At 41.5% G+C, this 16,625-nt stretch overlaps 1 protein-coding gene across 2 annotated transcripts in view; it reads right to left on the bottom strand.

The window, feature by feature from the left end:
- Positions 1-16,625, bottom strand: part of CHIC1 (cysteine rich hydrophobic domain 1) — a 31,863-nt gene that overhangs the window by 8,658 nt on the left and 6,580 nt on the right. For both annotated transcript variants that reach the window (XM_081847303.1, XM_081847304.1), the window contains exon 2: positions 1,387-1,441. In XM_081847303.1, coding sequence (XP_081703429.1) covers positions 1,387-1,441 — 55 coding nt within the window. The remainder of the gene's footprint in view (positions 1-1,386; positions 1,442-16,625) is intronic.

Genomic DNA, 16,625 nt, shown 5'->3' with positions numbered 1-16,625 from the left:
AATGTTTTATGACTTACACTTCCTTGCACTGGACACCAATTTCCCCACAGAAGTCCTTGTTGTTTTAAGATCAGGACAGGAAACTGGACTTTCCCCCTAAAGGATTATTGATTGATCAAGGTGACAGGGAAGTGGCAGATTTAAGGCCATATATCACAAACCAATATTTTCATCCATCAACTAAGAACTGAAAGCTAGGACTGAGACTTCTTGCCTGAACATGCAATTCTGTTGCATGTTGAGACGATTACCAACATATCCACTAAAAGAATTAAGTGAACAAAAAAAAAGGGACAAGAGTTCGGGGTGAACTTAAAGATTTACCAAGGAAAACGAATGATTGTAAAGTTGAAGAGGAGGGAAATAAAATTTATTGTTAGGGACTATATTTTGAGACCTATCCCCATTCTTCATCTTGTCTTTTTAAAGTTTATCATAGGCTTCCTACTTACAAACTTTCTTTTGTACAAATTAAAACAAAATCTCAATCCAGTTATCTCAGTTAAAAAAATAATTACACAAAATATGTTCACATTCTTTATTTATAAAGATACTTTGTATTATCAACATGTATGATCAATAATATAAGAATTCAAATATTAAAAAGCAATCCAGCAATCTGAAATGTGGAGTTTAAACGTACGGTAATTGTTCTGTTGCATCTTAATCCTACAAATATCCTTTTTAAATATAAAGGTAAAGGTACAGGATTAAATATACTGTATAAGGAACAAAACACACTCAGCAGAATATCTTCACAATACTTCCTATAACTCAGCAATATCTTACTATTGCTAAAATTAGTATGTATTGGCATTGTTATAATCCAGAATTCCATGATATTAAAAGTGTTGCATGGTAATTGCTACTGACTTTAACTTAAGTATTTTAAATTATGCCTGTGTTGAAAATGAAATGGATGGTAGTTAGAGAACCAAAGATAATATGTGTTCCAGACAGCATCATCATTTATAAATTGTTAGTGCTTAAAATGTACAAGGCACTTTACATTTAAAAGTGTACAGATCCCTATTGCACAAGGTATTAGTTGTGTGCCAGGACATTAGAAAGCTGAAGCAAGATTTGTGGAAATTATAGATGTAAGAGAGAAGAAATAAAACAAAATGAGGATTCTGGGAAGAGCTAAATGAACCTTGAATCCAATAAGATGAAGTGACTAAGATGTCAACGAACCAACACCTGGTACTCTGCTCCACAACACATTAACTTGAATGTAAATTCCATGAAAATCAGTGGCTGGATCTCAAAATATAGGAGTACAGGTCAGGATCACCAGATCTTTCAGTTCTTTCAACATTTAAGACATTCAGCCGACTGAAAGAAAAGCATTTTTGCAATTTACACGGGGTACATGTGCTGACTTACCTTCCCTGTCAGAACAGAGGGAAATTCGGTGTCAAACTTGTTGGTTAAGCCAAACCTTAAAAAACAAAAGAGAAAAAGTATTTCCACCTAACTTGTTTCTAACACCATAAGTTATATATCACTGCTACTTTCCACATCAGCTTTCAAGTGTTCATAGTACATTTTAAAGTACTACTGAAAACGTGCAGAGAACATAGCTCCTTTTATTAACACTTAATTTAAAAGCCACATCCAAAGGCATGCACCTTCCTCCCACTTTCATGGTTATAGACTATTAGGGCAATTGATGTTTCTATTTGTATTAAGTAGTGACTATAAAGTTCATCCGTTTCTTGCTTATGCCCACAGCCTGATGAACTGTAAAGAGTACTTTGCTGAGATTATTGCAGAACCTGAAAACTAAAGGAGGAATTCAACATAGCTCTTGACAATTGTTTCAGACAGAATGATCCCCCCTCTTCTCTCCCCATATCCTATTCCAGAGTTTCTCGTCACCCTCATAGAGGCAATTTGTGGGGGGGGGGCATGTGGGGGGAGAGGGTTAAAGCTGTGCAGTCCTTTCTTGGGATTCTGCTAGTGAGACTCATCAACTGAATATGACTCTAGGAATTAGGGGCATAATCCTTTCAACAAAACTGATGCAAAAATTATTGCACTTTGAACACCCCCCCCCCACACACTTTACTGTTGAGCTCCCTTTGGATGACAAAATGACGCAACATCTTAACAGTAATCCCAGTGGGTCCCTCACAGGATGGAATCACAGCAGTGTTATTTTGGCTTTGCTACCTGCCTTGCATACACCAGGGCTAGGCGATGTCTGATTTCCAACATCAGGTTAGATATCACCAGCTAAACTTCACAATAAAACAATGTATCACAATGTCTGAAATAAAGATGAAACTATGTGGCAAAGAGATAACCTCCTTCTTTAAAAAAAAATCAAGCTTTATTTTTAATAAGGAGGGAAGCTATTTATGGGGCGCCAAAAACGTAAACTCCAGAAAATGGAAATGAAAACACTTCTCTCCTTCTTTTTCACCAGTGGGTGTGGGCCAGAGGGAACAAAAAGGAAGGTGAAGAAGCACATAAGGAAGCATAGGGGGTGTGGGAGGGGAATGTGTGAGAAAGCAAAGGGGCAGGGGAATATTAGGGAGAGTACGATGGTAAGGAGGAGAAAATGGGGAACGTAGAGGGGGAGACACATACATGTGTGTACACACAGAAGCGGAGAAGAGAGGAAAGGGACAAAGACATGAGGGATACACAGGCACACATTCATGAAAAGATTTTGGTTCTTCTCAAGCCACCATGGCTTGGCCCCCATTGCAGGAAAACTTTGCAGGAAAAAAACCAGCAACCTTTCATAAAGTGGCACTGTGCACTTGGCGCCCCCAGATGGATTTTCTCAATTTTGCACCGCCTCAGATTTTTGAATGCATGAAATTAACTACCGTATGTAAAAACGAGAACAGAAATAATGGACTGCAAACAGTGTTAAGTACCCCAAGGAAGAAAAAACTCTGTAAGAAAAGCAGGTCCTACATGCAATGTATCATATGATAAATGACGCTCTGCTCCTTGAAAACACATGGAGACTGATAAACTAAAATGAGCACCCTACATCAATATAGGTCAGGCTGTAACTAGGGCTGGATGATGTCTGGTTTTAAAAATAGTCGTATATCACCAGCAAAACATCACGATATACCAATATAGCACAATGTCTGAAATAAGGATGGAATTATGAAGAGGTGAACGGGGTCCTGGCAACTGCTACTACTTAGGGGTCTGAAACTTAATTCCCCCCATGTTTTTAACATATTGTTGCCACTGTTATTTTAAAATACAAATAATTTTTAAATTAGGACACTTTCTCTAAAATTAAAGTTGTAGAAGTAATTAGTAGCATGGATATGAAAGGAAAGGTGGGAGGAGGTTCCCTTACAGACACAAGGGAGACAGACAGAGAGAGAGAGAGAGAGAGAGAGAAGCTGAGAAGGCACGAGAGAAGATTCAACAGAGCAATGTTTATTATTATTATTATTATTATTATTATTATTATTATTAACTCATAAGTAAATAGTTGCCATTTATTTTTCTATGGAACAAGTGGTGACTTCCAAGCCAATCCCAGCTGAGACCAGCAGCAGTTCAAAGGCAGCACTGGACAGCTCAGCTCTTGAGAAATGAGGCAAAAAAGACTTTCAAGTTTAAGGAGCTGCAGAGCAATGGAGAGTGAAGGAAACCCTCTCTATTTACTCCAACACAGAGAAACATCGGAACCATGGCATAAGGTTTTCCCGGCTTGGTTTTCCTGCCTTTGTTCTGTTGTTCCGCCTGCACTGCTCTGGCTCTGCGAAGGAAGGGTTCTGGCATGGTCCTAGAGCCCTTCCCTCCTTCCCAAAGATGGGCAAGCACTTACTATCCTTCGGGGGAGGGGGTAGTGCCAGGGGTCTGGAAGCCAGACAAAATGGAGGCAGTTTGTAATCTTTCACAAAATGGAGCCTTTGCAATGCTAATATCTGGTGCCCCCAAGTGGATCTTCTCAATTCTGAACCTTCTAGGACTTTTGGATTAATTAAATAGCATAGCACTGTGTAAAAATAAGAACGACAATAATGGACTGGAAACGTTAAGACCCCCCCCCCCCCGTTCCCCAAAGCAGATCCTACATGGAGCATCCTACAGAAAGGAAAATGGCTGCAGCTAGGGCTGGACAATGTCTGGTTTTCAACATCGTGATATGTCACCAGCTAAACATCGTGAAATGAGGATGGAACTATGTGGCTATGTCCCGGCAACTGCTATTCCTTAAGGTTCTGAAACATAAATATCTACTTACCTTTAACATTAGAACACATAATTTTAAAATTATTACACTTTTTCTAAAATTAAAGCTGTAGAAGTAATACGTGGCATAGATATGAAATGAAAGGTGAGAGGACGTTCCCTAACAGACACAGAAATAGGAATGCAAGAGAGTGGAAGAAAGATTAAACAACAGGACAAGGTTTATTATTCTTATTATTTATTCATATGTAAAATAACCCATCTATTTTTCCATAGGACAAGACTTTGCTTCCAAGCGAGCCCCGGATGAGGGCGGTAGCATGCTTCATTTCAGAGATGAGGCAGAAAGCACTTTCAAGTGTCAGGAGCTGCAGAACAGAGTAAATTGATAAATGGAGAACAAAGGAAACCCTCCTTTGCTCTCATTCCCACCCTCAGAGACACCTGAACAAAGCTGTGATCCCATAAGGTTTTCCGGGTTTAGGGAGGGTGGTGCTAGAGGGCATCCCAGAGCCCTTATCTCAATTTCCCAAAGGTGGATAAGATAATGGACTATAGACGATCTATTGAAAGATACAACTGGAAAGATATAACTGTGGATGAAAACCTTGGGCACAGCTCTGGCTCAGGGAAGGAAGATCCAGGGCTACTGCGGGGTCCTAGAGCCCTTCCCTTCTTCCAAAAAATGGGCAAGCAAGTACTATGCTTCCGTCATTGGGAAGGCAATGCCAGGGCTCTGGCATCCCAGAGCCCCTGCGCCACCCTCCAAAAGCCAGACAAAATGGAGGCACTGTTATCTTTTATAAAATGGCTGCTTTTGAGTCCGCTATTTGGCACCCCAAGTGGATCTTCATAATATTGCACCACTTAGGACTTTTGCATTAATGAAAAAGCATAGTGCGGTGTAAAAATGAGAGCAGCAATAATGGACTGCAAACAGCATTAAGCACTTGAGGGATGAAAAATCCCTACAAAAAAAGCAGGTCCTATATGCAATGTATCATATATGAGGTTCTGCTCCTTGAAAAAGCATGGAATTGACAGACTGAAATGAATATCCTACATAAACATAGCCCAGAAAGGAAAATGGCTGCAGCTAGGGCTCGACGATGTCTGGTTTTCAACATCGTGGTACGTCACCAGCTAAACATCGCGGTATACCAGCATAACACAATGTCTGAAATACGGATGGAAGCAACTGCTACTTAGGCATCTGAAACTTATACATATCTCCTTGCCTTTAACATATTGTTACAACTGTTAATTTATAGTAAGGATAATATTTAAATTAAGACACTTTCTCTGAAATTAAAGTTGTAGATGTAATTGGTAGCATAGATATCAAAGGAAATGTGAGAGAATGTTCCCTGATAGACATGAGGGAGACAAAGACACACAAGCATGCTCTCAAATACAGAAGGGGAGAAGGGAGAAACAAGGCTTAAGCAACTGAAGGCAGCAGTTATTCAAAGCAGCACTGGACAGCAGCATTTGCATCTCTTGCCATGTGAGACAGAAAGGGCTTATGAGTCTCTGGAACTACAGAGAGAAATAAATAGATAAATGGAGAAGAAAGGAAACCGCTTATCCATTTACTTATTCCCCGTACACAGAGACATCTGCGCAAAGGCATAAGGTTTCCGGACTTTGGGAGGGCGGTACCAGCCACCCTCCCAAAGTCAGATAAAATGGATCTTCTCACATTTTTGCCACCTCAATTTCTCTGTGCTGTTCTTCTGTTCTTCTGTCTACGAAGAAAGATCCAGGGCTCTCAGAGATCACTTGCCCTGCCCTCCCAAAGTCAGACAAAATAGAGGCACATTTGAGGAAACCCAGAAAAAGGAACACACAGAGAGAAGGGGAGAAGGGAGGAATGAGGCTTAAACAGCAGGGTAAGGTTTATTATTATTATTATTATTATTATTTTGAACTCAGAAGTAAATGACCCCAATCTATTTTTCCATGTGAGGGACCCAGCAGGGCTCAGGTGTTAGGAGGGGTGTGTGGGGGAGTAAGTAGATTAATTTAAATAAAAGGAAACCCACTCTCCATTTATTTATTCCCACACATAGAGACACCTGCACAAAACTGCAATCTCATAAGGCTTTCCCAGCTTTGGAGGGCAGTGTCAGGGCCATGGCAGCACCTCAGAACCCTCATACTGTTTTTCCAAACCTTTTGAGGCCAATATTTCTCACCCACTAGTGGAGTTTCTCAGTTATGGATCTTGCAAAAATTGTGGCATCTCAGCCTGGGGAACTGTACTGTTAGCACTGCTCTGGCTGTGGGAAGGAAGATTCAGGTCTCTGTTGTGGTCCTAGCGCCCTTCCCTCCTTCCCAAAGATGGGCAAGCACTTCTTGAGCTTCCGGCTTAGGGGAGGCTGTGCCAGAGCCCTTGCACCACCCTACAAAAGCCAGACAAAATGGAGGCACTCTGTTATCTTTTATAAAATGGCGGCTTGTGAGTCTGCTATTTGGCACCCCCAAGTGGATCTTCATAATATTGCTCCACCTAGGACTTTTGGATGAATGATTTAACACTGCGTTGTTTAAAAATGGGAACAACAATAATGGACTAGAAACAGTGTTAAGTACCTCAGGGAGGAACCCCTGCCCCCAACCAGAAATGTAGGTCCTACCTGTAATGTATGTTTTGATAAATGAAAATGCATGGAGATTGACACACTGAAATGGTATCCTACAGAAAGGAAAATGGCTGCAGCTAGGTCTGGACGATGTCTGGTTTTCAACATCGCGATATGTCACCAGTTAAACATCGTGATATACTGATATAACACAATGTTTGAAATAAGGATGAAATTATGAAGAGACAAACGGGGTAATGTCCTGGAAACTGCTGCTACTTAGAGGTCTGTATTACCTTTAACAAATTGTTCCAACTGTTGTTTTATGGTAATTTTTAAATTAGGACACTTTCCCTAAAATTAAAGCTATATAATTAGTGGCATAGATTTCAATGGAAATGTGAGAAAATGTTCCCTAATAGACATGAGGGGAGACACAGGCGCACAACCCTGCACACATATACAAAATGGGAGAATGGAGGGAGGAGGCTTAAACAAAAAGCAAGGTTTATTATTATTTTTAACTCAGAATTAAATAACCCCTGTACAGGATTGCCCTTGTTCTGTGCAGGAAATCTGCGGCACTGCTCTGGCTCTGGAAGGAAGATTCAGGGTTCTGGAATGGTCCTAGAGCCCTTCCCAAAGATGGGCAAACACTTCTTAGGCTTCCGTCATTAGGAAGGCAGTGCAAGGACTATGGCAACATCCCAGAGCCTCCACCCCGCTCTCCAAAAGCCAGACAAAATGGAGGCACTTTGTAATCTTTACAAAATGGCACCCTGTGTGAAGCTAATATGTGGTACCACCAAGTGGATCTTCATAATATTGCACCAACTATGACTTTTGGATGAATGAAATAACACTGTGCTGTTTAAAAATGAGAACAGCAATAATGGGGTTAAAAACAGTGTTAAGCACCTCAGGGGAGAAAAAAACCCTGCAAGAAAAGCAGGTCCTGTATTCAATGTATCATAAATGAAGTTCTGCTCCTTCAAACCGCATGGAGATTGAGAGACTAAGTAGGTCTGGACGATGTCTGGTTTTCAACATCGTGATATGTCACCAGCTAAACATTGCAATATACCAATATAACAGGATGTCTGAAATAAGGATGAAACTATATAGAGATGAATGGGGCAATGTCCTGGCAACTGCTGCTCCTCAAAGTTCTTATATTTACTTAGCTTTAACTTATTGTTACCACTGTTATTTTATTGCACAGATAAATTTTAAATCAGCACACTTTTTAAATATTAAATCTGTAGAAGTAATTAACAGAACAGGTATGAAAGGAAAGGTGCGAGAGGGTTCCCTTACAGACACAAAGGAGACACATACAGAAGCACACACAGAGAGAGAAGGGGAGAAGGGAGGAAGGAGGCTTAAACAACAGAGCAAGCTTTTTATTATTATTTTTAACTCAGATGTAAATAACCAGAAGTGAGCCCTGGCTGAAGGCAGTGCTGGACAGCAACATGAGCTGCTTTTGGGAGGCAAGGCAGAAAGGGCACGGGCACCTGTACAAAGCTGTAATTGCAAAAGATCTTTTCAAGGGTGTGCCATCTCCCTCTAGCTCAGGGATGGTCCTAGAGCCCTTCCCTTCTTCCAAAAAACGGACAAGCACTTACTATGCTTCCGTCATTGGAAAGGCGGTGCCAGGGCTCTGGTGGCGACCAAGCCCTTGCGCCACCCTCCAAAAGCCAGACAAAATGGAGGCACTGTTATCTTTTATAAAATGGCTGCTTTTGAGTCCGCTATTTGGCACCCCAAGTGGATCTTCATAATATTGCACCACTTAGGACTTTTGGATGAATGAAAAAGCATAGTGCGGTGTAAAAATGAGAGGAGCAAAAATGGCATGCGAAGAGCATTAAGCACTTGAGGGATGACAAATCCCTACAAGAAAAGCAGGTTCTATATGCAATGTATCATATGAAAGATGAGGTTCTGCTCCTTGAAAAGGCACAGAGACTGATAGATTTAAATGAGTATCCAACATCAAGTCTGGCTTTAAACACTGTGGTATACCAGTAGGTGAGCATCATGATATACTGATAAAGCACGGTGTCTGAAATTAGGATTAAACTATGTAGAGGCAAATGGACTCATGTCCCGGCTACTGCTACTATTTAGAGGTCTGAAACATAAATATTTACTTACCTTTAACATATTGTTACAACTGTTATTTTCTGATACAGATAATTTTTAAATTAGCACACTTTCTCTAAAATTAAAGCTGTAGATGTAATTGTTAGCATAGATATCAAAGGAAATGTGAGAGAATGTTCCCTGATAGACATGAGGGAGACAAAGACACACAAGCATGCCCACAGATACAGAAGGGGAGAAGGAAGAAACAAGGCTTAAGCAACTGAAGGCAGCAGTTATTCAAAGCAGCACTGGACAGCAGCATTCACATCTCTTGCCATGTGAGACAGAAAGGGCTTATGAGTCTCTGGAACTACAGAGAGAAAGAAATAGATAAATGGAGAAGAAAGGAAACCGCTTATCCATTTATTTATTCCCCGTGCGCAGAGACATCTGTGCAAAGGCATAAGGTTTCTGGACTTTGGGAGGGCGGTACCAGTCACCCTCCCAAAGTCAGATAAAATGGATCTTCTCAAGAGAGACACACACAGAGATACAGAAGGGGAGAAGGAAGAAACAAGGCTTAAGCAACTGAAGGCAGCAGTTATTCAAAGCAGCACTGGACAGCAGCATTCGCATCTCTTGCCATGTGAGACAGAAAGGGCTTATGAGTCTCTGGAACTACAGAGAGAAAGAAATAGATAAATGGAGAAGAAAGGAAACCGCTTATCCATTTATTTATTCCCCGTGCGCAGAGACATCTGTGCAAAGGCATAAGGTTTCTGGACTTTCGGAGGGCGGTACCAGCCACCCTCCCAAAGTCAGATAAAATGGATTTTCTCAAGAGAGACACACACACAGGAGCACACACAGAGAGAGAAGGGGAGAAGGTACAAACTAGGCTTCAAGAACAGAACAAAGTTTATTATTATTTTTAACTCAGTAGTAAATAACCTGCCTATTTTTCCATGTGACAAGTGGCAGCTTGTAATTCATCCTAGTTCAGGGCAGCAGCCATTCAAAATGCAGTGTTTGACTGCAATGTATGTGACTTTCAGAAGGCTTAGCACAAAAGGTCAGGAGCTGCAGAGGGAAGCAAACACTAAACGGAGAGTGAAGGACACCCACTCTCCATTTATTTATTCCCACGCATAGAGACACCTGCATAAACTAGGATCACATAAGGTTTCTGCTGGCTTTAGGAGGGCGGTGCCACAGGAGGGGAAAAAAACCATACAAGAAAAGCATGTCCTGCATGTAGTGTATGATATCACATATGAGGTTCTGCTCCTTGCAAAGGTTTGGAGATAGACAGAGTGAAATGAGCATCCTGCATATGGTAAACCCAGAAAAGAAAAGGACTGCAACTAGGTCTGGACACTGTCTGGTTTTCAACATCGTGATCTCTCACCAGCTAAACATCTGATGTAACACAATGTCTGAATACATACAAGTGTGCACACCTACACAGCAAGGAAGGAGGGAGGAAGGGGGCTAAAGCAACAGGGCAAGGTTTATTTTTATCTTTAACTTTAGAAGTAAATAACCCCAGCCTATTTTTATATGGGACAAGTTTTGACTTCCAAGCAAGCCCCACCTGTGAAGGCTGAGTGAGGATCCGAGAAGGAAGATCTAGAACTCTGGCACAGTCATGGAGACATTCCCTCCTTCCCAAAGATGGGCAAGCACAGAGCCCTTGCGCTGCCTGCACTTTTGTAATCTTTCACAAAATAATGCATTAAACCAAGCTAATATGTGGTGCCACCAAGTGGATCTTCTTAATATTGCACAGCTAGCACTTATAGTGGAAAGAAAAAGCTTAGCACTGTGTAAAAATGAAAATAGCAATAATGGACTAGAAACAGAGTAAATACCTCAAGAGGAAAAATCCCCATGAGAAAAGCAGGCCCTACATGCAATGTATTATATGATGACCATCTGTCATGGATGTTTAGCTGAGCTTCCTGCACTGCAGCAGGTTGGACTAGATGACCCTTGGGGGTCCCTTCCAACTCCACAATTCTACAATTCTATGATTTATGAGCTTCTGCTACTTGAAAAGGCCTGCAGATTAACAAACTGAAATGAGCATCCTACATAAACAAAGGTCAGAATGGGAAAGGGCTGCAAGTAGGGGTGGGAGATGTGACATGTCACCAGATAAACATCATTATATACCAGTATAATACATTGTTTGAAATAAGGATAGAATTATGAGGCAGAGAATGGGCTAATGTCCAAGCAACTGTTACTACTTTGGCATCTGAAACTTTAAAATGTTTACTTACCTTTAACATATTGTTACAACTTTTATTTTACTGTATGGATAATATTTAAATTAGCACACTTTCTCTAAAATTAAAGCTATAGATGTACAGCATGGATATCAAAGGAGAGGTGAAAAAACATCCCCTAACAGACAGGAGAGAGATGCACAAGTCCCCTAATAGACAGGAGAGAGATGCACACACAGAGAAGGAGAGAAGGTAGAAAATAGGCTTGAACAACATGGCAAGGTTTATTTTTATTTCTTTTAACTCAGAAGTAAATGACCCTAGTCTATTTTCCCATGGGCTTCCAAGGTGCCAGGTTGCTCTCAGCCGTTCAATGGCAGGGTTAGGCAGCAACACGTGCAGCTTTTGGGAGGCAGGGTAGAAATGGCTTAGAGTATCAAGAGCTGCAGAGGGAAGTAAATAAACAAATGGAGAGTGAAGTAAACCCCATCTCTATTTATTTATTTATTTATTTATTCCCATGCATAGAGAGATTTCCCGGCTTTCGGAGGTCAATGCCAGTGCTGGCCCTATGCCCCACCCAATGATGGATAAAATAGATTTGCCCTCTGAAAGCCGGACAAAATGGAGGCAGTTTGTAATCTTTCACATAATTGTGCCCAGTGGGAGACCAATACTTGGCACCACCAAGTGATTTTCTCAATTTTGTGCCACCTCAGGCTTTTGGATGAATGAAATAGCATAGTATTATGTAAAAATGGGAACAGTAATACGTAATGGATTGCAAACAGAAAACAGTACCTCAGGGAGGAAAAAATCCTACAGGAAAAGCAGGTCCTGCATGTGATGCATTATATAATATATGAGGTTTTGCTCCTTGAAAAGGCTTAGAGATTGACAGGCTGAAATGAGCATCCTACATAAACATAGGTCAGAAAGGAAAAGGGCTGCAACTAATATAGCACAATGTCTGAAATAAGAATGTAACTATGAATGTATTGGTGGCTAGAGAAGGAGGTATGCTGAGCAGAACGCAAGAAAAGCAAGTACTCTGCTTAGTCTGAATGAATATTGGCCTGGTTCCCACATAATGCTAAACCGTGGCTTATTAAACTATCCCCCGACCCAAGCTTTGCACCACCTTCAAGGTTAAGCCAACGTGGAAATCTTCCAGTTCCTCTGACTGATACTAACACAGCTGCAGCTAATACAGGAGGGCCTCAAAGAGTGACTCTAAAGAAATCTCCACTCCTTAGGAATGTCAAGGAAAGAGCAATGATAAACATAACCCTAATTAACTCTATACTAGAGGAAATTGAAGAAATAACAAACAGTATTCAAGATTCGATGCGTGACCTCAACAAGCCTAGGGTAAACCCCCATGAACCTGCTCATGTGGGCAGCAGGAATATGAATAATGATAGGTCTGGAAAAGAGGAGATACTGGCCTTTCTACAGGAGGAATCCCTGGTAAGGGACTCACCCAACCAAGAAAGGCAGGCATTTGCAGACCAAGGGACTGGACCCAACTATACGCTGAATTAGCATGTATGACACTATAGATATTTCATCCACACTTCTGGCAATAGAACAGACTTTGCCCCCAGTTAAGGAGGATGAGCGAGCAAGGTGAGAAACTACACAGATGTCTGGGGAATTATCTGAACTCGATCAGGAGATGCACACTGGGAAGCCGGTCACCCCGAGAGCTGAGTTGCGATTCTGCCTAGCTGAGGACCAATCAGAAACTTCCGCGATAGGTAACATAATGCCTAACCTGCCGGATGTATCAGAAACTACTAAGCAACCTATTCTCCCACCTGTGTTCCAGGACTGCCTCAAAGCCCATCTGCAAGAAGTTAATATCTTAGTACATCAACCTTCATCTTGCCTTGCAAATGCTGACTTGGTTATGCTGGCACTAGAGGACACCTCAACAGAAGAAGAACCCCCGGGAATGATTTCTGGGATGCATATTCCCGTCGATGCTCTCAGTCCTAGCAATCTCCCCCCCCCCCCCAAATTGGCTACTCAACTTCGAACAAAGAGTTGACAGCAGACAGTTCAAGAAGCGTCGACACCAGGAACCATGGTCTAACTGGCGCCCCTGAGGCACTAGAGGAAATGCTACAGGTTCTGCCCGGGGCCCCTAGTGATAGCCAATCTAATGACATCTACTTAGACTGACTTTGTGCCAAGGCGGGAAACCCGGTGCAACACTCTTCCCTGAAGTTGCTATCATGGAACGTGGCAGGATGGTCCTCAAAGTTATGCTATCCCACTTCCGGGTTAGCGCCATCGACTAATGGCGGATTCCCTCCGAGCTCCGGAGGGAATCGGCTCCGCAGGACTGGGTCTTGCCGCTGTGGTGACGCGGGGACCCTTAAAAATCACAGGTGCAGAAGCCTGTGAGCGTGGTGACTCGGCGGGCACCATTTGTGGCCCCCCCCAATCTGCGAAGGAGCCTTTTTAAAGGCTCCGGAATGGGGTCGGGGTGCGGCACGGTGCTGAGAGTAGACTGCTTCTTCTGCGGAGTGAAGCCGCAAGCCATTATCGGAGAGCGCTGACATTTTTCTTTGATCAATTGGACTCTAAAGCAACAACCCATGAGTAGTACGGAAACTGGAACTTTAAAGAAAATTTTGATGAATTAGGAACGAGCGGGGAAGGTTTAAAAAGGAAGTCCGCCCCCCCCCCTTTTGTAAATTATTTAAAGCAAAGGACCTGCTAACTAATGTCGAGAGAATCCTTTCTTTCTTTTTTGTAAAATATTTTAACTTCATGGTTTGATATTACAAGAAATTTTACTGGAGAATAAAGAACTAATTTTGGGAGCTGAAGTGTCACCCCCCCCGGACCCGGGAGAGTTCCGTGAGAGAGCCTGTTGATGAAGCACTGAAGAGTTTGACAGCTGTCAAACTAGCTGTCAAGAAGGAAAAAGAGAACTTTGTTTCCGTTGTTTCTGCTGGTTATATTTGTTACAATTTGTTGAAAATAAGGAAGGGCTGATACAAACTAACTTGATTTTTGGACTTGAGCTGAAAGGAACATTAAGGAACCAAAATCCCCCTAGAGGGGGTTTAGGGACATTACAAGAATGGCTGGAGGAGGGAAAATCCAAGCTGAATTGAACAGAGCATTTGTTCTCTTGGGAAAGTTACAAGGCCAAATTGATGTTTTGGCTACAAACGTTACAACTCTGGACTTAACAGTAAATAACACTGTTAAATCTGATAAGGATTTGAAAGAGGAAGCCTATTCAATTGGACAAGTAGAGAAACCTGAGAGCTTTGAAAATATGGAGAAGGAAATATATGTTGCCCCTGAAGAAAAGGAAGGAGGAGCTGAAATTTTGCAGATGTTAAAGGAGAGCTGTAATTTGAGGCCTGACATGATGGCAACAAAGCAAAATAAAAACTTGATGTGGAAAGTCTGGCCAGAATTGGAGAGTGGAAAATTGAGAGATCTCCTTATGTGGAGATCTGAAGTCCGAAGGATTATAAATTTGATTAAGGCGGAGGTTGGAGCTATGGGGACATTTGGACTTGAAAGGAGTATGAAACAAGATTTGGAATACCCCATAGGTTTCATTTTTAAGTATGGAGGTCTAGCTGGAAGAAACATAAATCCTGTTGGGCCGGAGCCTCTCCGAGATTTGGGGTTTAACATTAAGGACTATCAAAAAGACCGGCAGAGAGGAACTGAGAGAGACTTAAGAGCCTCGGATGTGAGATCTCCAGGCTAATACTATATTGAGACTGATGGACATTTGTTGGGGACTGAAACCGGGAAAGGGGTGGGTGGAGTTTGGGAATCCAAAGGGTATACAATTGTAATTTGTTTTGTTTTTATATTGTTTTGCTATTGGTATGAAAATTGGGAAAGCCGTGGAAGGGAAGTTTGGTCGACATTAGGAAAAATGTTTAAGAATGAGTACTGATGTATAAGTATTGATGTTTAAGTTTGGATAAGTTAAAATTGGTTTCTAAAATGGTTTAAATTAAATGAAGATAAGGTTTGTAAAAATAAATTAAGGAAATGGAAGAAAGAGAAAAAGTAAAATAATAACATGTTAAAATCAATTATTAATTAAAGTTGAGAAATAAGGAATAAGGATTTGCTGAGCTAATAATTTAAATTGGAATACAAGAAGGGGAGGTGAGAGGAGGTCTGAGAAACAAGTTAAAGGAAAATAAGCAATTGAAATTATATGTGTTTTTAATTGTTTTTAAGTTTTGTATTTTTGTATTTTTGTCATTTTTCTTTTTGTTTAATTTTGTTTTTGTTTTGTTATTGAAAATTCTAATAAATATTCATTTAAAAAAAACAAAGTTATGCTATCCTGACTTTGTTAAGTTAATAAGAGAGAACAATATAGTTTGTTTACAAGAAACTTGGTCGACACGGCACATTGACTTTGCCGACTATAACGTCTATGCGGTTCTGGCAGTCAAACTCCACAAGAAAGACAGGCCCTCGGGTGGCTTGCTAACCCTGGTGGCCCCCCATATAAAATGTGAACAAAATCTCTTGAATTCCTTCCAGTAGCACCTTAAAGACCAACTAAGTCAGTTCTTGGTATGAGCTTTCGTGTGCATGCACACTTCTTCAGATACGAAGAAGTGTGCATGCACACGAAAGCTCATACCAAGAACTGACTTAGTTGGTCTTTAAGGTGCTACTGGAAGGAATTTGTTTTGTTTTGACTATGGCAGACCAACACGGCTACCTATCTGTAACATTCTCTTGACTAATGCAAATTGCAAAATTTTAGCAACAAAGATAGAGCTGGAGAGCCAGGAAATGTTACTAGTCAACGTGTATAATCCTCCCACCTCTACTGTCATATCCAAGAACCATCAATGAGATCTCCTTGCACACGTGCTCAAGAATCTGGACACTATTTGCCCCAATTTTCCCATTGTCTTGACAGGCGATTTTAATGCCCGCCTATGCCAAGGGCGGGAAGTATATACAACAGCTTGGGAGATCTTGGACTCTACTGCTCTTCCTGACTTCTGCTTATGGGAACAAGAATCACAGGACTTAGAAATCAACCTGGCAGGATTACAGCTCACCAAGCTGACTACCACCAGGGTTTTGGTGTGGCTTAATGGGCTGCCAGACTAGGAAGGCTCTGGGAACTTTACCTTCCTCTCCTCACAAGGAAATAGTGTGGTAGACTATATTCTGGTCCCCACTAAATTGCTGCCCCAAGTGGTTGAGTTCCACATAGGTGATCCTATGCTTAGTGACCATCTCCCTCTTCAATGTAAATTTGTCTTTCCATCGAGAGTGCCAGAATATATAATCAGTCCACCCCACCCCCAGGTACAGTGTCCTCAGTACATAAGGATTTGAATTAACAAGCATACACTATCGTCTTTCCAAACCTTGGTGCATTCTGATTGTGTGATTCACTTGATCTTGGTAGGGAGTGGTGAACTTTCCCCAATAGCTAGAGTCACTTGGTTTGAGGAGCTTATGGACACTCTAATAACCAAATTGCCCCATTCACACTCGCACAGGCCACCTAAGA

This window comes from Podarcis erhardii, assembly GCF_964252035.2.
Source record: "Podarcis erhardii genome assembly, chromosome: Z".
NCBI lineage: Eukaryota > Metazoa > Chordata > Lepidosauria > Squamata > Lacertidae > Podarcis > Podarcis erhardii.
The sequence above is the reverse complement of the archived record's forward strand: the minus strand, read 5'-3'. Positions and strand labels throughout refer to the sequence as shown.